The 23,457-nt window shown below is 40.9% G+C and overlaps 2 protein-coding genes, 1 long non-coding RNA gene and 1 pseudogene across 4 annotated transcripts in view; 2 read left to right on the forward strand and 2 right to left on the reverse strand.

Annotated features, from left to right (window-relative positions):
- The window catches only part of arhgap45b (Rho GTPase activating protein 45b), a 17,961-nt gene extending 2,221 nt beyond the window's left edge, over positions 1-15,740 (forward strand). Inside the window, exons 4-25 of the mRNA XM_046050127.1 lie at positions 847-1,029; positions 3,784-3,927; positions 4,224-4,308; positions 5,371-5,443; positions 5,627-5,699; positions 6,232-6,363; positions 6,674-6,735; positions 6,889-6,999; positions 7,123-7,203; positions 7,303-7,470; positions 7,714-7,851; positions 8,015-8,211; positions 9,037-9,158; positions 9,381-9,467; positions 9,682-9,789; positions 10,019-10,182; positions 10,321-10,509; positions 10,602-10,739; positions 11,435-11,706; positions 11,817-12,054; positions 14,525-14,630; positions 14,814-15,740. Of these exons, the coding sequence (XP_045906083.1) occupies positions 847-1,029; positions 3,784-3,927; positions 4,224-4,308; positions 5,371-5,443; positions 5,627-5,699; positions 6,232-6,363; positions 6,674-6,735; positions 6,889-6,999; positions 7,123-7,203; positions 7,303-7,470; positions 7,714-7,851; positions 8,015-8,211; positions 9,037-9,158; positions 9,381-9,467; positions 9,682-9,789; positions 10,019-10,182; positions 10,321-10,509; positions 10,602-10,739; positions 11,435-11,706; positions 11,817-12,054; positions 14,525-14,630; positions 14,814-15,259 (3,317 nt within the window). The 3' untranslated portion in view covers positions 15,260-15,740. The remainder of the gene's footprint in view (positions 1-846; positions 1,030-3,783; positions 3,928-4,223; positions 4,309-5,370; positions 5,444-5,626; positions 5,700-6,231; positions 6,364-6,673; positions 6,736-6,888; positions 7,000-7,122; positions 7,204-7,302; positions 7,471-7,713; positions 7,852-8,014; positions 8,212-9,036; positions 9,159-9,380; positions 9,468-9,681; positions 9,790-10,018; positions 10,183-10,320; positions 10,510-10,601; positions 10,740-11,434; positions 11,707-11,816; positions 12,055-14,524; positions 14,631-14,813) is intronic.
- Positions 15,741-16,117: 377 nt separating this feature from the next.
- On the reverse strand, positions 16,118-19,168 carry polr2eb (RNA polymerase II, I and III subunit E, b). 2 transcript variants are annotated; one of them, XM_046049774.1, is made up of 8 exons: positions 18,972-19,168; positions 18,289-18,463; positions 18,019-18,134; positions 17,821-17,901; positions 17,664-17,722; positions 16,921-16,999; positions 16,557-16,622; positions 16,118-16,259 (listed from the first exon to the last, which is right to left on the reverse strand). In XM_046049774.1, the coding sequence occupies exons 1-7, from the start codon at positions 19,026-19,028 to the stop codon at positions 16,557-16,559; spliced, it is 633 nt and encodes a 210-aa protein (XP_045905730.1). In that variant the 5' UTR covers positions 19,029-19,168; the 3' UTR covers positions 16,118-16,259. The 2 variants fall into 2 exon arrangements, with proteins under 2 accessions (XP_045905730.1, XP_045905729.1); XM_046049773.1 differs by having other exon boundaries at positions 16,118-16,256; positions 16,550-16,622.
- Positions 19,169-19,444: 276 nt separating this feature from the next.
- Positions 19,445-20,799, forward strand: LOC123971373. The gene is made up of 3 exons (XR_006825175.1): positions 19,445-19,888; positions 20,095-20,154; positions 20,457-20,799. It is a non-coding gene; the product is annotated as an uncharacterized LOC123971373 (long non-coding RNA).
- A 592-nt stretch (positions 20,800-21,391) lies between these two features.
- LOC123971223 lies at positions 21,392-23,397 on the reverse strand (annotated as a pseudogene).
- Positions 23,398-23,457: the final 60 nt, after the last annotated feature.

Below are 23,457 nucleotides of genomic sequence, written 5' to 3' on the forward strand. Positions count from 1 at the left end.
TTAAATAGTTTAGTCTCAAACGTCAAAAGAAAGTTGAAAATACCCATCACAATGTCCCAGAGTCCAAGCTGACATCTTCAGGATATTCATTTAACACATAAAACAGAAAAAAGCAGCAAAGCCTCGCATTTAAAGGAACAATTTGACATTTTCGTAAATACGCTTCTTTACTTTTTGGCAAAGAGTTATGTGAGAAGATTGATACCGCTGTCTCTGTCTCTTACTTATATAGCTTCAACCACCAGCCGGTTAGCTTAGCTTAGCATAAAGACAGGAACAGCTAGCCTGGCTCTGTCCACAGGTAACAAAATCCACCAGCCAGCAGCTCCACACCTCACTAACACATTAAATCTGGTCTGTTTGATTTGTACAATAACTGAAGTGTAAAATGACCGTTATCAGTTTTACAGGGCGGGGTTATGTGTCAGACCATTTTTTGTCTAAGAGCAGTTGTTAGTGGCAACTGTTGCAGACTCTAGGAAGTTCCTACTACCAAAACCCCATAAAACAGCAACAAAGCTTGCTGCTTTTATACTTTGGTATTTGTATGGGTTAAAGAAGATACTAAGTGTTAACTAGTGACGTTTTGTGGTGGTGGTTTTGTGACAGAGCCAGGCTAGCTGTTTCCCCTTGTTGTGAGTTTTTGTGCTAGGCTAAGGCTGTAGCCTTATACAGTACTTTATGAACAGATCAAACAGAGTGGTATTGATCTTCTCATCTAACTCTGAATAAGCATTTTTTCCCCCTCAAAATGTCGAACTATTCCTTTTTAAGAGTTTGGAACTGTAAAATGTTAGGCATTTTTGCCTGATAAATGACTTTGTTTATCCTCTGTTTTCTCATCAGGATTCCCGCTGCAGTCGTGGGTGTTCACCAAAGGCCAGGGAAAAGGGGCTTTGACCCCCACTGCCCCGTCTGAAGGTCCAGAGAGTACAGCCATTGAGGTGGAGGACATTCCCGCCCTGCTGAGGGATGTGGCACGTTTCGCAGAGGCTGTGGAGAAGCTGAAGGATGTCGTGCTGGCTGAGGGTACGCATTGACAGATGACGTGGGTTTTTTTTTTTTTGTTGTTTTTTTTTTTCTACAAATTTCCACCAGGCACAAATCTCATGTCAGTCTCGTGAGCTGGTGCATTTATTTTTTTTTTGGCCAAATTACAAGCCATAGAAACGTGTTTGAGGATGTGTTATGGGTTGATTTGGGTTTGCACAAAGTGTTGTGGGAGTGACTCTCCTCCTGTTCTCCGATCACATGAATAATGCTTGTTTTCAACACTATGGAGACGAAACAAAGCTCTCTTTGCGTGTGTAGCCAGTTGACAGTATGCCATTGTTTCATTTCTGTGTATGTATATTTGTAACACGTTAACTTTGCAGGCCGAACAATACTGTTTGGTTTCTCTTCTTCCCCTTTGCCTTCAATCCATTTTGACAAGGGCTTACGCTAAAAGGACACAAGGCTTCCACAAAAGGTTTTCTGTCAATCTTAACATCAGTCCTGTTCTGGACATGTGTGCATTGCGCAAGCAAGCTAACAAGTGGCTGTGAGCGTCCCCTCTCCAAATGAAGGGCTACGTTTCCGCTGCGCCCACAGAGTCGACCGCACTCCAGCAGGAAGCCAGCTTCTTGTTTACTGCAGCCTCATACACGCACTCTTCCCCTCCTGCACGATGCAGCAAGGCTTAATGGCAGAACACCTATACTCCATGTGGAGTAAATGCCACCACTTCAGAGTTGATTCCACCTGCTTAACAAACTGAACGTTTAACCTAAAAAGGACAGGTGTTTTTTAAGCCATTATGGTTCACTTCTTCAGCAGAAAAAAAGGCTTTTTTTCAGGGCAGTTTTGTTGCTCAGATGAGACAGAAAGCCCTTTTGTTTATGTGTGTTTATATGTGTTTCTGTCCGCCGTAATCTGGCTCTGTTCTGTCATGTTCTCCACCCAAAGTGACCTATCTAAACAGGAAGCCATGATGGATTGCCTCTGACAGAGGGGCCTCGTCCACACTTCCTCCCCTGATAGGCTGGCTGCATCGCCGTGACGCAACGCGCCGCTTCCTCTTCTTAATCGGCAGCACAATCGGAGTTATAGCCACGTCTCCTCCCATTACTGTGATCCAACTCGCCACTTAATGTGGAGCTCCTCATGGCTGTTCATGCTGTCCATCAAACAACAAAACCATTTTCGTAAAGTCGTGTAGTGTGATTTTTGTATTCAGAAACAGATGTAGCACAGCACCAGAATTGGTTTCTAATCTTGCAGAACAGTAGAGAAGCCCACATCCTCTCTGGAACAATGTTCGTTCTGCTGCTCAGACACACTGACACGCATCTTCAGACACACTGTGGGAGGGCGGACGATCGGCTGGCCTCTGCCTTTATTAGAAAAATGATGTACAGAGGAGAATCAGGTTGCAACATTAGACAATCGAAAACAACCTGCGTGTGTGCGTACATGTGAATATGAGGAAATAAGGATGCTGGTTTACAGATGTGTCACCAGAGACATCAAAGCAGATGAGCTGACACTGTGTACTTTGACCCGTATTGTCTGACACTCTGACTTGTTTGCCCACAATGTCTTTCTCTCTCAGTTGGACAAAAGGAGAGAGACGGAGATCTCTGGACATTATGGTTTCAACACGGTGACTCTGAGGACATATTAAGGCCTCTGTCAGCTTTTCAACAAGTTCCCCTGCACTGAAACATTTACCACATTATTTCTGTGGTAATCACTGTTTAAATTAAAAAACAAAGGCGGGTGAAGCTTTAGAGACAAGACACCGGTCAATCAACAATCATTTGTGATGTTGTGTTTGGTCACACTGATGGAACATTCCTACCATAGTTATCATATTGGAGAGTCTGAATATTTCTGTGATGCACCCGAAACAACTTTAAGTTTGTTAAACTGGACTAAAAGTAGTTATAAATGTGAGTTTTTGAATATTGCCTGCATATAGTCTTAATGTGTGTCAACAGGATTTCAGTGACAATGTTGAAATATTTACGTACGCTGAAATATAGCAAGTCATTCAATGCTGCGGAGCAAGATTTTTTTCAAATGTAAAATAGATACTATTGGTGGTCAGACTGTGACTTTACAATCATAAGTCCATAAGTGAACTATGTCTTATCTGTCTGATCCATAATTCCATCTTCAGTTGCTGCCACCTGTATAAAGTTCCCATCAGGTTACAGCGGAATAAATATATTTAAAAATGTGACATACAAAGGGATTCCTGTAATCTTCCATTAAATAAATTCAAGACTGGACTGCGCTGAATACAGTGTAACAGAGTAAATCAGCAATGGCTTACATTCATATTATAGCTCCACCGGATTAAAATGGAGGCGCTGCTCTTTATTTACCCGTTGATATGTTGAATCAGAACTTCATTGATTGACTGCTTTATTTTATTTATTTTTTTTCATTCTCAACTCAGAGTGAACATGTACCAGAATTGAACTAATCCTGATCCCGATCTTTTCGGTAACATTTAATGCACTCTATTTTTGGTCCAACATTACCAACAAGTTGTAATGCATTTGCTAGCATTGCCAGAACTCTCTATTTGAAAATCATGAATTGGCGCCAAACTCTGACCATTTATTTATTTTGGCAGTTGAATTTGAGTCCTTAAAGTCACCACAGTTTAACTGTCTGCAACTCCAGATCCAGTGGTGTGCTCCTTTTTTATAGCCTGTTCAGCTTCTACTGTGTTGCTCATTTTTCTCGTCTCACTTCTTTGTCCAACCACTACTTCTTCCTCCTCCCATCCAGGTAAGAAGGAGAGTCAGAGGCCCGCGGCTCACGAGTGCTTGGGAGAGGTCCTGCGGGTGCTGCGTCAGGTCATCAACACCTACCCTCTGCTCAACACCGTGGAGATACTCACTGCTGCCGGCAAGCTCATATCCAAGGTCAAAGGTCAGTGCAGAGACACATTCAACTATAAAGAGAAATGTAATGATATCTAAAAAAGTACAGGAAGAGAATGTGTGTACATGTTTATTAGCTTTTCTTGTCATTGAGAAATTACTTTGCAAATGTTGCTAACATTAGCTTTGCACAGTTTAGATGCATTGTTGAACCCAGCATCCTTTGCGATTACGCCTACATATAGTCTGATGTAACCAATGCGCAGGTGTGTAAGTTAACTTGATCAGCAGTGTATCCCAAACCACAACTGAAACCCCAACTCATGCATGGTTGTGATTTTTCAGGTTTCCACTATGAGGCCTGTAACGAGGCCGATAAAATGGACTTTGAGAAGGCAATTGAAACCATTGCAGTTGCTTTTAGCAGCAAGTGAGTATCTGATGTACCTTCACAATATGTCCGATTATCAAATTACAAGCTATATTTATAAACACATAGTGTCTAATAATGGTGTCTAAAGCAGGTGTTACAGACAGAAGAATCAGGTTGTGTGTGTTAATGCATACAGAGTAGTCTGTTGTTGGGAATTGGAGAGAGAAGTGCACTGATGGTGACACATTTGCATGAGGCAGAGCTGAAAACAGGAAGTGGTTTCTTCTATCGTATGTTCACTTAGCAGCCAGGTAGTCAACAGCATTGTAAAAGTTTTGGTTTTGTCAGATTGCTGCAGACCAGGAGATAATAAATCACCAGATTGTCCTCTTGACTTCAGATACTTGAGTGGACTCGAGTCCAAACTGATTATTAAATGTGGCAACTTTGAAATCATCAAATGTTTTTTTTTTTTTTTTTTCCCCCAAGATTTGTTTTCTAACTCAGCGTTTTCAATCTTTACAAAACAAGATGTCTTGAAATTCAAAGTAAAGCTAGAGTAGAGAAATGTGTCAGTTTTCGGTGTAATTGCGCAGGATTGCACCAACAGTTGATCACATGCTAGTCTGTGCCGTTTCAGGGTTTAGACATCTGCCACAGAGCTTTAGGAGGAAGTGAGCTGGCAGAAACAGTTGAGATCTGTCTGACGGGTCTGTTTCCTCATTCTCTCCTCCACTCTTCCTCTGTTTGGCTCCTTTTCTGACGTGAACAGAAAACCAACAAGATGGAGGTGCCAGGTTTTTCTGTGTAGCCTGTCACAACAAGTCAACAAAACTAATCACAATTTACGAAAAATATTTTTTCATGAGTGGATGTGGGATATGTTGAAAATTAAAATAAGATCGTACCTGAAAGATAAAAGGAACCTATCACTTCCAGTCAAGATTTCCTACAGGGCCCTTCCTCTGAATTTTTTTCCCCCGTTAAACCTGCTCTACGTGTCCCTGCCATTTTTCACACACAGATGATTATAACTTCCACAATTTCATTTCATATTTACTGTATATTTTTTGTCATATATGCTGCTGTAAAAGCATCTTTTGTTGTGTTTCTCCTCAGTGTGTCTGAACTGCTGATGGGAGAGGTGGACAGCAGCACGTTGCTCTCCTTGCTGCCCACTGAGAAGAGCAGGGTGAGTGGATCGTTGATCAGAGCTACCAGTATTTAAATGGGATTATCTGACACAGAGTTAGTAACTACACTGTGCATAAAGCAAATTCCCCTCCAAACTTTCCACTGGCTGAAGAAGAAAAAAAATCCCTTAGTTGATGATGACCTGTGTTTGTCATTAATGAATCATCTTTGTGTTGTGTAGTCGATGGAGAACTTGTACGCTGCGACAGGCCAGGGAGCAGACGGAGCGTTCAGGAGCGACCTGCAGGACATGGGTAGGCAATCAGCCGCAACTCCACTCACACTCCGGCTTTTCTTGGTTTCTTTCTGTCCCACCCGGCTCCCATTTGCAATAATTCTGCACCTCCTGTCCTTCCTTTCACTCATTTTGTGTCATGTGAAAATGCCACTTTTTCATGATGATTTCATGTTTGTGTCATCAATTTACATTAGAAAGTAGTGATCTGCTACACTGATTTTCACAGCAGGAGTGACAGCTGCTGGGTTCAGCCGCTTATTACCAGCTGCAGAAACTCAGTCTTTATCACAGAAAATATAAGATAAAAAGTTATAAACAGTATTGAAAATATATACATTTTTCAATACTGTTAATAACTTTATTTAAAAGATAGGGGGGGGGTGGTGTGTGTATATGGTGAAAAGATTAGGACTGTAACGCTGACTCTTCACACTTCAGTTGCAAATGTTTGCCTCTGACAAATCATAATCCGCAACAACTGTTTGTTGTCACAGCAACGAACTGTGCCTGTTCCTTGCGCAGTAACCTCTGTTTGTGTGTTAACGTAGGCCGAGTTGAGGAAGTGGATGTGATCCTCCAACGCAGTGAGGGAGGGGTGGACTCCGCTCTACTCTATTCCAAAACTATTTCCAAGTACATGAAGGACCTGATAAGCTACGTGGAGAAGAGGACTTCACTGGGTAAGTAGCAACGGCGACAGTTCAGTCTATTAGTGGATTTGTCAGTCACCCAAAAATTCATTGATGACAATGAAATACTTAATTACAGCTCCTAAAAATGTGAAGCTTTGCCTACTGAACTTGCTAAACTTTAGCAGATTTTGACTGGTATTTGTATCGTTGACATTTTCTAAGCTAAATTGTAAATAGAAATGGGTTAATCCATGATTAAGACAATCAATAGTTGCAGCCCCAGTAATGAGCCACTCTAATAAAACATATTGTCCTAGCCATTATGCTCTTAATTATCTCTTTTCTTCTATTTTACCAGAGACGGAGTTCTCCAAAGGCCTCCAGAGATTATACCAGTCCTGCAAACACAGCATAACACATGTAAACCTCATTTATTTCACCTCTTTAATGTCTCTCACAGCTTATCTGGGATATTGAATGTTAAAAACTGGAATAAACTTAAAGCAATATGGCATTTTATCCCAGCCCGTTTTTGGATATCGAACCTTCTCTTTCTGTGTTCACTCCCTCCAGCCCCACATGCCCCTTTTCTCCATCTACTCTCTGGCTCTGGAGCAGGACCAGGAGCAGAGTGTGGGGCTGCAGCAGGCTAACGCCACCCTGCACAACCAGACCTTCATCCAGGTAAACTTTGCTCACTTGCAACATGAACACTTCAATACTTCAGTGAGTTACAGAAATTCTGGAGTGTTTTGCCCCCCCCCCCGTTAACATTGTGTTGCTCTGTGTACGCGTTTGTCCATGCAGCCTCTATTGCAGCGCAAACAGGAGCATGAAAAGAGACGGAAGGAGATCAAGGAACACTGGATTCGAGCTAAGAGAAAACTGGTATGATCTCCTATATGTGTATATGAGCACATGTTTAATTCATCTCTAAGGAATGGAAGTCAGAAACTGAAAGGACCAAAAATTATGTCTTTTGTTTAGATCGAGTGTGAGGTGAACCTGCGGAAAGCAAAGCAAGCCTTCATGGCCCGCTGCGAGGAGTACGAGAAGGCCAAAACAGCAGCCTGCCGAGCCGAGGAAGAAGGAGGAGGATCTACAGCAAAGTCCCTGGAGAAGAAGAAACGATTAGAGGAAGAGGCTCGCTACAAGGTTCTTATCAGTAACTTCATTTTATTGCTGTATCTGTTTTTTCAGCGCTTTTATCACCGTCAAATAAAATATGAAATTGAAATTACATGTTAAAATGTTCAAGAACTAGATGTTTCTTTTCTGTGATGTGAGGTTACGTTGAATTGAAATGACGTTAAACTGGCTGACACTTAATTTACTTATGCGACGGATTAAAACAGAAAAAACACAACTTGAATTTTTAAAACGGGTGTGTGTGTGCAGGCGGACGAGGCGGAGGCCACATACCGGACATGTATAGCAGACGCCACCACTCAGCAGCTGGAGCTGGAGCACACAAAGGTCACAGTGCTGAGACAACTGCAGGACATCATCAAGCAGAGCGACCAGACCCTCCGCTCGGTCAGAACAAGCACGCACACAAAAATCTCACGGTTACAAAATGGTGTCGACTTCTTACCCTTTCTCAACTTTCCATGTACTCCAGTTAGGTTTGGAGAAATAATGGAAGGTGATAAACGAAGGCTCTTTCCTGATCCTTTTGTTGTAATTCTTCCTCCGCCAGGCGACCATCTCGTACTACCAACTCATGCACATGCAGACGGTAGCGTTGCCGGTCCATTACCAGACCCTGTGTGAGAGCAGTAAGCTGTACGACCCAGGCCAGCAGTACGCTGCCCACGTGCGGGACCTGCAGCTGCCAGAGCAGCCGAGTGTTCACTACACATTTGAGAGCTACTCTCCCTCCAGCTCATCGTCACAGTAAGAGTTTCAGTCAGAGCCACAATCAGTTGAAACCTTCAAGAAAACGTTCAACATTTTGAGAAGCAGACTTATTGCAGACTTATAGCTGGATCAGAAGACTGATGCCATTCGCGTCTGTACACTAAATATAAAGCTACAGTCAGCCACCGATTAGCTTAGCACAAAGACTAAAATTAGGGGGAAACGGCTAACCTAGCTGTGTCCAAAGGTATTTAACAAACATGTTATATCAACAACACATTCCTGGAGTCTCTGCTGGCTGTCTGGCAACTTCACAAAGACGAGGCTCCAGAAAGTCCCTGTGTTCAGCCAATAAATGGTAAAACCCCACAACCTGTTAAGATTAAACAAACGAGATATAACAAATTTTATATCCTAAGAGGGGCTGGTAGGCACATTGTTACCTTTTGGACAGAGTCATGCTAGCCATTTCCCCGGTTTCCAGTCTGTGTGCTAAGCTAAGTTAACTGACTGCTTACTATAGCTTCACCTTTATCAAGGTACATGTATTTGTCCTTCTACAGCACAGGGCTGCACAATGGATTGAAAGTTACTACTATGCTACACATAGAACTTGGATGAAAGTATTTAAAGTTAACAATATTATACATATGTGATACACGGTAGTGGTATAGAGTGTGGAGGATGAGGAGTCGCATGGGAGAGACATTTACCGCACAGACGAGGGAGTAGTATCAATCTTCGCGTTTAACTTGGCAAGAAAGCTAAAATGTGCATTTCCCAATATGTTAAACAATTACTTCAAACAATTTTTTAGATTAAAAAAGTTATAAATTGTTTTATAATTCTACGTCACTGTAGGCACGGCCAGAGACCAAGGAATGACAGTTTCAACATGGAGCAGACGAGCCACACAGACAGTCCTGCCATCAGTGTGGAAACAGCCGCTGTAGACAACAAGGACACAGAGGCTCAACGCAAGAGTAAGTGACGCCTGCCGCCGCTGCTGCTGCAGTAGTAGTTTGGCCAGATTTCTCAGTTATCTTGACAAAACCACAGCTCACTGTTTTGGCCTTAATCATCAGTTTTGTGATACGAGAGAAGTGATTTTATGTTTGTAGTGTTGCTGGTTTTTAAGTTAACCAATCTAAAATGATGGAGTCACACTGACTATTACCATATTGTTGTTCCTTTGTTTTTCCCAGGACAGGGCCACAAGTCATGGGGTTCAACAGTGAGCGATGACAGTGTTGGAGGAGAGGGAGGCCTAGAGTCTCCTACTGCCAGCACATGTGAGTAAGCACTCTGTCATTACAGGAAATTCACAGTAACATACAGCAGAATATCTTTTATAAATAACCATAAGGGAGAATTTCATTGTTTTTTTTCTTACAGTATGTGTGAGTGTCCTTTTTTCTTTTTTTTTTTTCTTTTTTTTTTATTATATAGAGAGAGAGATATAGATAGATAGTGAGAGAACATGTTTAACCTGTGTATTTATTGTAGGTGACATCAGTAAAATTGCTCGGACGTCATCTACTGGAACAATGTCGTCCAATGAGGACGAGAAAGAGGATGAGAAAGACGGGAATGTGACCTCATTTGAAAGTCAAAGTAAGATTTATAGATTGTCCTCTAATGTGACAATTCACGCTGGCCACAGTGAGAAATTAGAAAATATAATATGACAGGTGAAAAATGCATTATTTGTGCAAATGTAATGTCAGGACAAATTCCTGAGATGTATCATCTTGTTTTTGAAGAGGTCCCAGTATTACATATTGCTGACAATGTATCTTGTTGAATTTTCTGCAGTGTGTATGATGTGGGTCTTTGTCTTCAGATATCAACGGCATGGATCCTGATGTGGTGGTGTCCACCAAACCTTTCCGTAACATTGGTCTGTCTAAAGCAGCACAGACCCACCGACTGAGAAAGCTACGGACCCCTGCGAAGTGCCGCGAGTGCGACAGCTACGTTTACTTCCAGGGGGCTGAGTGTGAGGAGGTGAGTCCTTCATCAAGCCTCCTAACATCCAGCCTGCAGAGAGAGGCTCCATATCCTGACTAGTACTTCAGGATGTGCAGGTCTTGAAGCATCTTATTGATGATTACACCAGGTTCACTAGGTCCTCTCTGTCCTCAGTGTTTCCTGGCGTGTCACAAGCGCTGTCTGGAGACTCTGGCGATCCAGTGTGGCCATAAGAAGCTTCAGGGCCGTCTGCAGCTGTTTGGCAGGGATTTCTCTCAGGTAGCCAGCTGTGCCAGTGACGGCATCCCCTTCATCATCACCAAGTGCATCTCTGAGATAGAAAGACGTGCACTCAAGATGAAGGTGAGACAGTGAATTTATACTGTGTTGAAGTAAAGTGAAGTAAAGTCTTTGCCCTCAGGCACACGGATATATTGTCTGCTTCCTCCTTGCAGGGCATCTACAGGGTGAACGGAGTAAAGACTCGTGTGGAGAAGCTGTGTCAGGCCTTTGAGAATGGCAAGGAGCTGGTGGAGCTGTCCCAGTGTTCACCCCATGACATTAGCAACGTCCTCAAGCTTTACCTCAGACAGGTACACACGCACACGCCAGCATGAGTAAAATACTGTGGCAGCTATGCTGGTAGCAGCTAATTGGAATCTAGTAAACACATTTACCTGATTAAAGTAGTTTATCTCCTACTTTATTAAACATTTTAGTATAAGAAAGCACTGTAAAAGACTGTCGCATTAACATCAATATATTTATTGGTATGTCAGTGTCAAAGTCAATTTTATTTTTTCCTAATAAAATAATTAAAATCAATCTAGATATCAAATCTAGTTATTAAAGTATTTGATTCTCTTAGATTTTGTTGGTCAAGGAAAAGGGGGATTAATATAAATTAACACTAATCAGTCCACCAACAAAAATCCAATAAATTAAAAACGAACATATCCCTTTATAAATAAAAATATATCAGAAAATATCTTTTTGGACTTGGTGGACTCCTTTAAACGAGAATGTGTTAATAAATCAGTTTGATGGCTGATGATCACAGTTATGAAAATAAAGTCAAAAGGCGAGGGAGGTTTTTATTTTACCTGAACTAAGGCTTCTCACTGGCAGTTACCTGAACTCCTTGCTCACAGCTAAACCATGTTTGTGTGTGTTCCCTCCTTTTTAATTATCTGGTTGTTTGCAAGGCTCTCTTGCTACTCCGTACTTCAGGGGTTGTGCGTTCTTGCTTTATTCAGTCCCTCCAACACTTTTTCCTGTACCCGAGCAGTTGCCAGAGCCCATCATGCCATTCCGCCTGTACAACAGCCTGATGGGTTTGGCCAAGGAGAGTCTGCAGGGTGACGCAGACACACCGGAGAAAGAGGAGGCAGAGTCGAGTAATATTAACCCAGCAGTGGGCAAAGGGCCGGAACTGGTGGATCTGGGCCCTGACACCGACCCAGAAGTCCTTGTCCTAGTAGACAAGCTGAAGGAGCTTCTGAAGGACCTGCCCAAGGCTAACATAGCTACGATCCGCTACATTATTCGCCACCTCCGGAGGTCAGTAATAAACTTTAAACTTTATATTTTGTTTTAAATAAATACCAGGCTCTGTTGAATTGTTCTGGTGCACAGATGTATTCTTCATCCTTCCGTTATGTTCCTTTCAGGATTGCAGAACTGGAGGAAGATAACAAGATGAGTCCCAGTAACTTGGGTATTGTGTTTGGTCCCTCCCTGATGCGTCCCCGCCCAACAGGGGCAACTATATCCCTGTCCTCTCTGGTTGATTACCCCCACCAGGCCCGCATTGTGGAGGCCCTCATAGTCTTCTATTCATCCATCTTCCAGTCCAAAACATCTCAGTCCAACAAAACCTGCATTTCTGTTTCCACCTCTGTTCAGCAGGTAGGACTCTCTGTGTTCATCTCTCTAATTACAGGTGCTGGTCATATAATTAGAATATCATCAAAAAGTGATTTATTTCAGTAATTCCATTCAAAAAGTGAAACTTGTATAATGTATACATTCATTCCACACAGACTGATATTTCAAGTGTTCATTCCTTTTAATTTTGATGATTATAACTGACAACTAATGAAAACCCCAAAATCAGTATCTCAGAAAATTACAATATTGTGAAAAGGTTCAATATTGAAGACACCTGGTGCCACACTCTAATCAGCTAATTAACTCAAAACACCTGCAAAGGCCTTTAAATGGTCTCTCAGTCTAGTTCTGTTTGCTACACAATCATGGGGAAGACTGCTGACTTGACAGCTGTCCAAAAGACGACCATTGACACCTTGCACAAGGAGGGCAAGACACAAAAGGTCACTGCTAAAGAGTCTGGCTGTTCACAGAGCTCTGTGTCAAAGCACTTTAATAGAGAGGCGAAGGGAAGGAAAAGATGTGGTAGAAAAAAGTGTACAAGCAATAGGGATAACCGCACCCTGGAGAGGATTGTGAAACAAAACCCATTCAAAAATGTGGGGGAGTCTCTCCTGGGCTAAAGACAAAAAGGACTGGACTGCTGCTGAGTGGTCCAAAGTTATGTTCTCTGATGAAAGTAAATCTTGCATTTCCTTTGGAAATCAAGGTCCCAGAGTCTGGAGGAAGAGAGGAGAGGCATAGAATCCACTTTGCTTGAAGTCCAGTGTAAAGTTTCCACAGTCAGTGATGGTTTGGGGTGCCGTGTCATCTGCTGGTGTCGGTCCACTGTGTTTTCTGTGGTCCAAGGTCAAGGCAGCCGTCTACCAGGAAGTTTTAGAGCACTTCATGCTTCCTGCTGCTGACCAACTTTATGGAGATGCAGATTTCATTTTCCAACAGGACCTTGGCACTTGCACACAGTGCCAAAGCTACCAGTACCTGGTTTAAGGACCATGGTATCCCTGTTCTTAATTGGCCAGCAAACTCGCCTGACCTTAACGCTATAGAAAATCTATGGGGTATTGTGAAGAGGAAGATGAGATACGCCAGACCCAACAATGCAGAAGAGCTGAAGGCCACTATCAGAGCAACCTGGGCTCTCATAACACCTGAGCAGAGCCACAGACTGATGGACTCCATGCCACGCCGCATTGCTGCAGTAATTCAGGCAAAAGGAGCCCCAACTAAGTATTGAGTGCTGTACGTGCTCATGCTTTTCATGTTCATACTTTTCAGTTGGCCAACATTTCTAAAAATCCTTTTTTTGTATTGGTCTTAAGTAATATTCTAATTTTCGGAGATATTGAATTTGGGATTTTCATTAGTTGTCAGTTTTAATCATCACAATTAAATGAAATAAACACTTGAAATATATCAGTCTGTGTGTAATGAATTAATTAATATAATATCCAAGTTTCACTTTTTGAATGGAATTACTGAAATAAATCAACTTTTTGATGATATTCTAATTATCTGACAAGCACCTGTCTGTTTTTGCAGCAGACATTAAGTCTTAACATTTTATAACACAAGTAGTAACTTTTGGAACTGTAGTACTATATTGGACACTGAAATACACCGCTGAGCATTTGGGGATGTTATGAGTGTTTTACATGACAAGTGAATAGGCAATGTTTTAAACTACCTGTTTTGTGGTAGAATTGACACCACAGCCATGAGCAAATATTTACTCATTTATTTGAACTGCAACATAACATTCAGTCGACCTGAACTGGGTCACTATGGGAGGGCAGACGCCAGAGTAGATAACATGTCCTGAGTCTTGATTAGTGTGCTTCAAAACGATTCTAGCAACAGTATTTTTTGTTTGACCAAATACGCTAACAGTCCCATCAGTCTCTGCTCTTTGTGTTTAGTGCTAATAAGGCTAACGGGCAAAACTAAGATGGTGAACATGGTAAACACTGTACCTGCTTAACATCGTGTTATTGTTAGCATGCTGGTGATAGATAGCATTTAGCTCAAAGCACCAAAGTACAGCCTCACACAGCTGCTAGCATGGCTATTCATTTTTAATCTAGTTACAAATTCATATGTCTAACTAGTCTTATTAGGGTGTGAGATAGTAAGTAAATCTTAATGCATACGATTTTGGTCTTTTATGAAAAGAACTTACAAGACCTTTTTTCATTTAGCAAATGTCAGTTCACCACAGAGAAATAGGCACCTGTCTAATACAAGGTTGTCTCGAAGATGCCAAAAATTTATGAGCATGAGGGAAACAAACAGTTGTGCCTCGGGAGAGGCAACAGGCAAAAACCAGAAGTACTGAAATGTCAGATCATCCATTTCCGCATCCAGAGTCACGACCTACAGCCAGGATTCATTTGAATACCGCTCTTCCTTCCTGATTTTCATGTCTCATTTGCTGCCCCAAACAAAAACATTTACACATTGTATTTTTTTTATAACACTCTTGGCTCAGAGTGGTGTTGCAGATGACAAGGTGGAGAGTTCCGCTAATGGAGAGGAGGATCGAGGCAGAGAGGAGCAGAGTAAACCTGAGTCTGAGAAGACGGAGGAGGGATGTGGTATGTTTTTAAAGGTTGCCTACAGTTGTTAATGAACTATCTCTTCTTGTAGCACCTAATGAGTTCATGGTTTACACACTGATGCCTTCTAAAAATACGATGGCCTCTAATTTTGGTCTTTAACTGCAATTCAATGATATTTTGCACTCCTGTGTAACCACTTGCCTCCATTTCCTCATTCAGGAAGTTCTTTGGGGTCACTGGGCTCCAGTGAGCAGCTCCCCGACTCCGACTCGGAGCTGGACGAGAGGACTGCACACTCCCACAGACTGGTGAAGCAGGAGAGTGAGGTGGACATGGACGACTACCAGCTGAGCTACAGGGACAGCCTGGACCTGTCCAGCCAGTCTGCAACCCACACCGACCCTGAACAAGACGCGGATCAGGACCACGACAACGCAGAGAGAGGAGAGCCCCCTGCTCTCCCACCCAGTGGGCCCCCAGATGACGACACAGGGGCAGAGCAGGATTTGAGCGCCTCTCTGGCCGAGCTCAATGTGAACCAGTCCAACAATAACAACTACCCCTATTCTCCCAAATTAAGCCTGTCAGGGCTTCCACTGGCGCGTCTGTGTGGAAAGAAATTACCCCTGACCAGAAACAGGGACAGTGAGCCTGAGTATGTGTGATATTATCTAAATCATTGCGTGTGTGAAGTCATCGTTAGCATTGAGCAACAGGACTCTGGTTTTTATTATAGCCTACATTAAAATCCTTCAGAAACTGAGATGGCTGTTGTGTTGTAAACATCAAGATCAAATTTAAAGTTTAATACATGTAGATGTTTGCAGCTGTATTGATGTGTCCTGGCAGTGAAACCATTGTACGCTTACTGCTGTCTGATGCAATTACTGTCATTTCAAGAGGTTTTTGATGCAAGCCTTTAAAAATGTATTTCTGTGCCAGTTTGTATTTTAAAGTGTTTTACTTGTTGCTCTTACTCAAGCTTGAGGTAGCAAGCCGCGATATTTCCAAGCAAATTCCCTTAAAGTGCTGCTGGTTTTATTTCAGCACTCAAATTAAAAAAATATTAGCAGTTTCTTATATATGTTGCCTGTATTGCCTTCTTATGGATGTTTGGTCTATTTTAATAAACATTTTATTTTAAAATGGCTGGTTTTTATTCCATTTCAGATCACGTGTTTTAAAGGGCAAAGAAAAGGCAAATGGGGAACCGTAATAACAGGATGAGCAGGAACTTACCATTACATTTTGTTACTACCACTGAAGCATAGATTTATTTCCTGGTATTGGGGAGGACAGTTGAGAATTTATTACAGTGAGTGGTCATTTAATTGAACTTCAAGCGCAATAACCCGGCCAGTTCAGTCTACTGCAGCATAGCTTTCAAAAGGAAAAAGAAGGTAGGCATCTAAAACCATTACAGCATGATAAAGACTCATGAAACTGAACTGCATCCTGTTTTAAGTTAACATGTGTAAAATGTACAATAATGGTGAGATTAACTAAATCAACTTGGATAAACATTCAATTTCAATAGTTTATTTTACAAAATGAGAAATAAATGCAATATAACAAAAGCAGAAGGATAATCAATGGATGAGTGAAGATGTAACATTCACTTTTCTTCACTAGTCGCCATAAATGTTGATTCCAAAAGAATGTCTGGAAAATAAAACAGTACATTTTAGTTAAAGCTCTTATTTTGGCTCATCAGACCTAATCTCATGACTGGGCATGTAGAGACAGTGGTGGTTTGACAACTTGTACCTTTTCAATCTTATTAATAGTCTGGTGACCTTATCAAAAATAGGCCAAAATACACTAGAAATAAATGAATTACAAACAAAAACAAAAATTCATAAGACAAAAAGTACAAAATTGTAACTACGGGTTAAGCATCATAGCCTGAATTCTATCTGTGTGATTGTCTCAACCTGCAAAATGCAAACACATACCTGTTTGTCACTGCACCAGTCTGTATGTGATGTACCTCCCAGCTGTTTCACTAGGTCTGATGATCTTTACTACCTGGAAAAGAAAAATAGGAGATTTTTAGGCTGGGGGAGGGAGGACAGTAGTCAAATACACCCAGTAAGAGCAACATTATAATGAACTGGAATTATACTTTGAATGTCTTCAAAACATCATGTCTTGTAACAGGTAATGGGCATAAAGCAGGTGTTTGAATCATCACACATTACTGAAAAGCTGTTTCTTTAAAAGGTCAAACCCAAGATCAAATTCACAGCACCATTCAGCAGAGATAGTGATAAGAGTGATAATTTTGTGCATTATCATATTTAGAGACATCTCTCAGATGCATTACCTGTCCTCTTTTCAAGCCAAAGTAGCGAGCCACAGGGTCCCCAGCCTGGATCCTCGGCAACTGACTTTCCTTTAATTTACTGAAGTAAAAATGTTATGGAAGGATAACAAATTTTTGCACAAAGAGTCTCATAAAGACATTAAATACAGTTTCATGGTGGTTTTTAGCTAAAACAACTGCTATTTTATACTTTTTTTATATAATAGTAATAACTCTGAAGTTGAGAGAGAGCAGCAAATCTGATTTAAACATTCGTACTAGTGTTGTAGTATGTGGTCTTAAGACCACATATTGATGGTCTTGGTCTTGTCTCTGTCTCAGTCATTGAGGACTCTGGATTTTATTTCAAGACCATAACTTTGGGAATATCAATAAATTGCTTTTGCATTGTCTGATTTGTAAACATCCTAACTTTGATTGGAAGTAAAATATATTGCTTCAAATGCAACCGATAACCCTAATTAATGACGGTCACCCCTCCCTGCGATGCTTATGTTGATTTCAGCTCTTAGTGTTTATATGTGGGTGTTTTATTGGGAATGTGGATCTTTCAGATCAACTTGTGAAGTACCAATGATCTCGTTCCACATTTTATTGCGTGCCATGCAATGCAGGGAACTGGTCTTGGTCTTGACTCGGTCTCAGCCCCTAAAAGTCTTGGTCTTGTCTCGGTTTGGGCGGTCTTACCTACAACACTAATTCGTACATTCAATTACTCAAAGTAGTGCAGTGTGTAAGGATACTATCTTGCCAGAAGTTCCGTCACTTCTTCTTTTGTCATAACAATGTGCTCTGGAACAAGCTGAAAGACAAAAGGGAAATGCATCAGAAAATTTAATAATTCTGAAATATCGTGTCAAAGGGATTTTGATACAGTGGATTTATCAGTCTGTTGTTTACCTCATGCTCTGTGATGTTAATGAGCAGCTCCTGTTGTAGAAACTGTTCCAATATGTATTTGGGTGCCATGTCAACTAGAGACTGAGGAGACATTTAAATAAATATTTTTACCAAGAGAGCAAGATCCAAAAAGAAAGTGAAATAACGACAAGAGAGGGTCAGAAATGTGTACTTTTTTTCTACAATCTAAGTGTTTACCTGTTTGGCTGACGGTGTCATGCCCATCTGAACAACAATGATGGCTCGTGTGATGTTCTCCTCCTGCATCCTCTGACAATACATCTTAATCGTCTTGATTCCCACCTTAGGCTCCTCTGAAAAAGTATAGAAAAAGATGACTTAATAATAACCCACAGCTGCTCACTATTTAAGATTCTATACTGGCCTCATCTGTAGCTCCATGACAGCTTGTGTGCTTTTATAAATAAATGCTAGCCCCCTGGTATCTAATATTAGGGATGAACCTACCAGGAAAGAAAACAAACATCTGGTCTGTGGGGTCATCGTTGTGGGCCACCAGCACAGTGAGGTCTGTGCGTCTGGGGCGACCCTCACTGGGCTTGTCTCCAAACTGACTCTTGAACTCATCCAGTGTCTGGTCCAACTCGTCCTGCGTCACCAGGTAGCCTCTGTCATGGCACAGCTGAGGGTGTAATGGGGAGAGCATAACGTCAGTGTGTTTACAAACCATAATGTTTTAAAAGCAGACCAGAGTAGACCAGAGCTGTCAGACAGCCTGTCAAACACATCCAACAGAAACTAGATTTCTGCTGGATGTGGCTGGTTTCTGGTATTTACCTTTAGGGTTGAGTGTACGTCTTTTATTTATTATTTGGAGTTTAAATTGTCCAGTCCGGTGGAATAACGTTAGCATTTCTATTTTTCGTTCTTCCTGAAAGAACCGAGTAATAGTATCTTGTTCTGAAAAGCTAGCCGTTAGCAAACAACGTTATCCACCAGTACACCAGGACCAGCTGCTGCTATATTGCTCTTACAAAATCAACAGCTAGAAACAAATATCTTGTCAATACACAGCCCACACTGACGACAAAAACCCAGCATCCAACACTAACTAACAGAGCGGAACCCTCTGTTTTGGCTAAGCTACATGCTAACCTAGTAAGCTAAGAAAACATTCAAACCCAACGCACCTGCATGATGGTTTTGCGAATCTTCCATAGCCTGTATGTTTCCTCTTCGTCATCCATACTGTCTCAGCTCTTTCACTTACTCTAAATTGAATCTAAATAGTTTTTATTTTTAAATTAATGTATCACATTCGTTCCTCAGGAAAACCCGACGCACGTTTTCGTTTACTGACGCCGGCTGATGACGTAAGCGCGCTGTTTTGGCACAAAGGGCGGAGTCAGCAGCTGCAATTCTTCTTCCTCTTCTTCTTGTATTCGGCTATATTCGACTATTCTTCTTTTTCCTATTCACAAATCCTCTTGTGTCCTTTTCCACATATTACTTACTTTAGGATTTTCCGTGTAGAGTTGCCAAAAAAATTATAAGATTTCTTTATATATAATAAATATAAAGAAATCTGACCAGTCCCAATTTCCCAATCCCTCACTTTGTTGTGCAATGCTTTGCCTGGTGGTTCCACTTGTTTTAGCTGACTTTAATTCGGCAAGATGTTCTAGTAAACAGGCAGGTGCAGAGTGTTATTACAGCAGAGAATATTATCTGATTTCTTGAAACATCACCATGATTATTTGATAGAATGAACGAGTGTTTCAGGTTCAGCCATTACGACTTATGTCAGGGGAGATTTAGGAGTTAATGGGTGCTGCAAATCGAGCTGTTTCACCGATGATGATCTTTTTGTTTTTCATTCCGATATTACAGTAAGCTCATTTCAGTTTCTTCAGACTGTTGCCCTTTGCATGAAGCTCAACCCCCCATGGCCTGAATGTTTGCTTTTATAAGGAGTCGACTTTCTTCACGAGTTTGTGACAATATTTTGGACTTTGGACCGCAGTTCACATGCATTTCTTTCTAATAGTGCATTTTCAAAATAAGTTCCCATCACTCAAGTCTTTCCAGGAATTGGAATTTCACCAAGGTAAATATTTTGTATGTTATATTATTAATAATTTAGACAGCTGACAATGAATCATCTATTCCTGTATTCCTGTGCAGCAAGAATACTTACTGGAGGAAGGCTGTAAATGCTTTTTATTCTAAAAGTAAAACAGAAAACAACTCTTTGTTCATAGATGTCATGTTCACTGTATTTCAGTTTTATCTTTTTCCTCTTTCTCTTTCTAGTTTTTGATCAACAGAGAAGGTCAGGTGGTGAAGAGATATGGACCCCTGGATGATCCAAGTGTATGTACAAAAATCTTACTTTGCTTCAGATACTATATTGTATCTTTCCATGTGTTGTCACTATGGGAATCTTGCCAGATAAAGCATTTTGCACAGATGAGAATTCTGCTGTTAAATAACTAAAAGGATAACCCTGAGAGAGGACATCCTTTTGGGTTTAACATGGAATTGACCTTTCATATAAACCGACATTATCTCTTATAGTTGTCGCTGCACATACTGTGTGTGTTGTTATGTCTCTCCAGGTGTAAATATACTTTCACTAGGACATGAATAACTTCCACTCTTTTCTTTCTTTCCAGGTGGTGGAGAAGGATCTTCCCCGATACCTTTAAACATCTAATAGATGAATGATGCTTCCTGATACTCTGTCCATTTTGACCAATTCCTTTCTGTGCCTCTCCAAGCACCAGGGGATATAGTTTGGGTCCACCCCAGACCAGTGACGGTCTGTCCATAAACCTGCATGGCGGACAGGGCAGACCTGATGAAAATGGCGTGCAAACCTCCTGGGACGAACTCCAAGCTTGTTTTCAACTGTTTGGTCTGGAGAGACGGAGAAAGGATCTAGCAATGCATCATTAGCTCTTTTAGTTAATTAATGTCTGGCATCGTTTTCATAATAAAGTCATATAGTAATAAATATATTTTTGTCTGTGTTGTTTATTGTCTGTTTGCAACACAACAGTAATAGTTGTAGAGACAGAATATTCATTCAGACTATCACTTCCCATACAAACAATAATCGCACATACAGTAAATAAAATAATCTCACAACATATTGACTTTGGCAGTAGCTTAGATCAGTGGATCAGAACTCTGCAAGGAGTTACAAGATGAATCTAATGAATAAATATTTGCATTTTCCCTGTTGATTACTGTAGGTATAGTTTCACTGTAAATACTGTTCCTTAGATCTAACTTTTTAAAAAATAAGGCACATTTTCCAACCACTTGTTGTTAGTTTAGCAAACTTATTGATTTAGTCAGTTGGGAAACTCAGTAATAAACATTTTAGTGTATGCTAATATATTAAGTAGTCTACAAAAAAAGTGCCATAAAATTAAGTCCAGCCATTGTCAAAATGGACAGCATTTTAACCACATCAAACTTAATTAAAATAAGAATAAGAAGAATAAATAAGAATGTTATTTGAATCAATTCATGTACTTATTTTTTAATTTACCTCAAATAAGTAGTTAGCATTGTCATACATTTAACAAAGAAAAGAGACGTATTGGATTCCAACATTTATTAAAACAGCCATTAAATGCAGTCATGCAAAATAAATGACACAATCGTCTGACCACAGCTTGTAAAAGAGTGTATATTAGAAGACCTTCAAAGTACAGCTACTTTTCTGTGTATAAACAGTAATCTTGAAGGGACAAATTTTAATATTTCAAACATTACCGCTAACAGTCTGCATCATGCGACATCACTGGCAACAGAATAAAAGCTGTGCTAGAAGGCTAGCTAGAAGACCGCAACTGTAGGTGTTTTTCTTACATTGTGCTAGAGTTATGGTTTAATATTGTCACATTTTCTATTTAAAACTTACTAAAACATTTTACCTACTACAACTTGTGGCCGCAGCTTACAAACTGCAGCTTGATGCAATATCTTCACAGTGTCTTTTAGCTAGTATTAAAACACTTTATCATAACAGAAAACATATCTGTATGTGACTGCCAGGGTGACTGCCATGTTTCATTGCCCAAGCTTGAAACTTGTTTTGGAAGCTAATGACCATGGAGGTTAGTTATGGATCAAATGCAGAGTCCCACAAACAGTCCTTGAAAGGCCTGCAGGTACAACATTCTGAGGAATCGCACTTATCAGGCCCAGAAAAAAGTTTAACATTATTGAACAGAAACAAACAAAACTTAAGTCTGTCGTCAGTGCAAGGCCAACAATCATGTTTGACTGTCAATGCAAGAACCTTGTTTTTGAGGGTGGTTTTGGGCGCAGTGAAATGAGTCTGACAAAAGTCTTTTGTGAGATGAATACTGGAGAAGTAGGGCGTATGTCACCCTCAGGACAAGGCAGTATGCTCTGGCCAGATTGTCAAGATCTGTAAACAATGGCATTCCCTGATGATGCCCACTGCATCTGGTTCATGGCAAGCATAGATCCTCATACTGCGCATTTTTAGGTCTTCGTGCACACTGCTCTCTGCAGTTCCCTGTATGACAAACAAACAGAACACCAAAGTTAAGAAACTGTGACACTTATTGATGAAAAATTAAAAAAAAGAAGCTATATATGTAGATCTGTAGTTGATGCTCTGTTGATGCTTGTATGTTGTTCCTCAAATGTAACTCGCTTTGGATAAAAGCGTCTGCCAAATGAGTAAATCTAATGTAAATGTATATGATCAAATTCAGAAAATGATTCAACATTCAACAACTTGTGTGCTTTTGTAAATAAATGCTAGCCCCCTGGTATCTAATATTAGGGATGAACCTACCAGGAAAGAAAACAAACATCTGGTCTGTGGGGTCATCGTTGTGGGCCACCAGCACAGTGAGGTCTGTGCGTCTGGGGCGACCCTCACTGGGCTTGTCTCCAAACTGACTCTTGAACTCATCCAGTGTCTGGTCCAACTCGTCCTGCGTCACCAGGTAGCCTCTGTCATGGCACAGCTGAGGGTGTAATGGGGAGAGCATAACGTCAGTGTGTTTACAAACCATAATGTTTTAAAAGCAGACCAGAGTAGACCAGAGCTGTCAGACAGCCTGTCAAACACATCCAACAGAAACTAGATTTCTGCTGGATGTGGCTGGTTTCTGGTATTTACCTTTAGGGTTGAGTGTACGTCTTTTATTTATTATTTGGAGTTTAAATTGTCCAGTCCGGTGGAATAACGTTAGCATTTCTATTTTTCGCAGCCTTGAGATTAATTAACTTCCTGAAAGAACCGAGTAATAGTATCTTGTTCTGAAAAGCTAGCCGTTAGCAAACAACGTTATCTACCAGTACACCAGGACCAGCTGCTGCTATATTGCTCTTACAAAATCAACAGCTAGAAACAAATATCTTGTCAATACACAGCCCACACTGACGACAAAAACCCAGCATCCAACACTAACTAACAGAGCGGAACCCTCTGTTTTGGCTAAGCTACATGCTAACCTAGTAAGCTAAGAAAACATTCAAACCCAACGCACCTGCATGATGGTTTTTGCAAATCTTCCATAGCCTGTATGTTTCCTCTTCGTCATCCATATTTTTTATTTATGTATGTTTTTGTTTACTGACGCAGGCTGATGACGTAAGCGCGCTGTTTTGCAACAAAGGGCG

This window comes from Micropterus dolomieu, linkage group LG05, assembly GCF_021292245.1.
Source record: "Micropterus dolomieu isolate WLL.071019.BEF.003 ecotype Adirondacks linkage group LG05, ASM2129224v1, whole genome shotgun sequence".
Classification (NCBI taxonomy): domain Eukaryota; kingdom Metazoa; phylum Chordata; class Actinopteri; order Centrarchiformes; family Centrarchidae; genus Micropterus; species Micropterus dolomieu.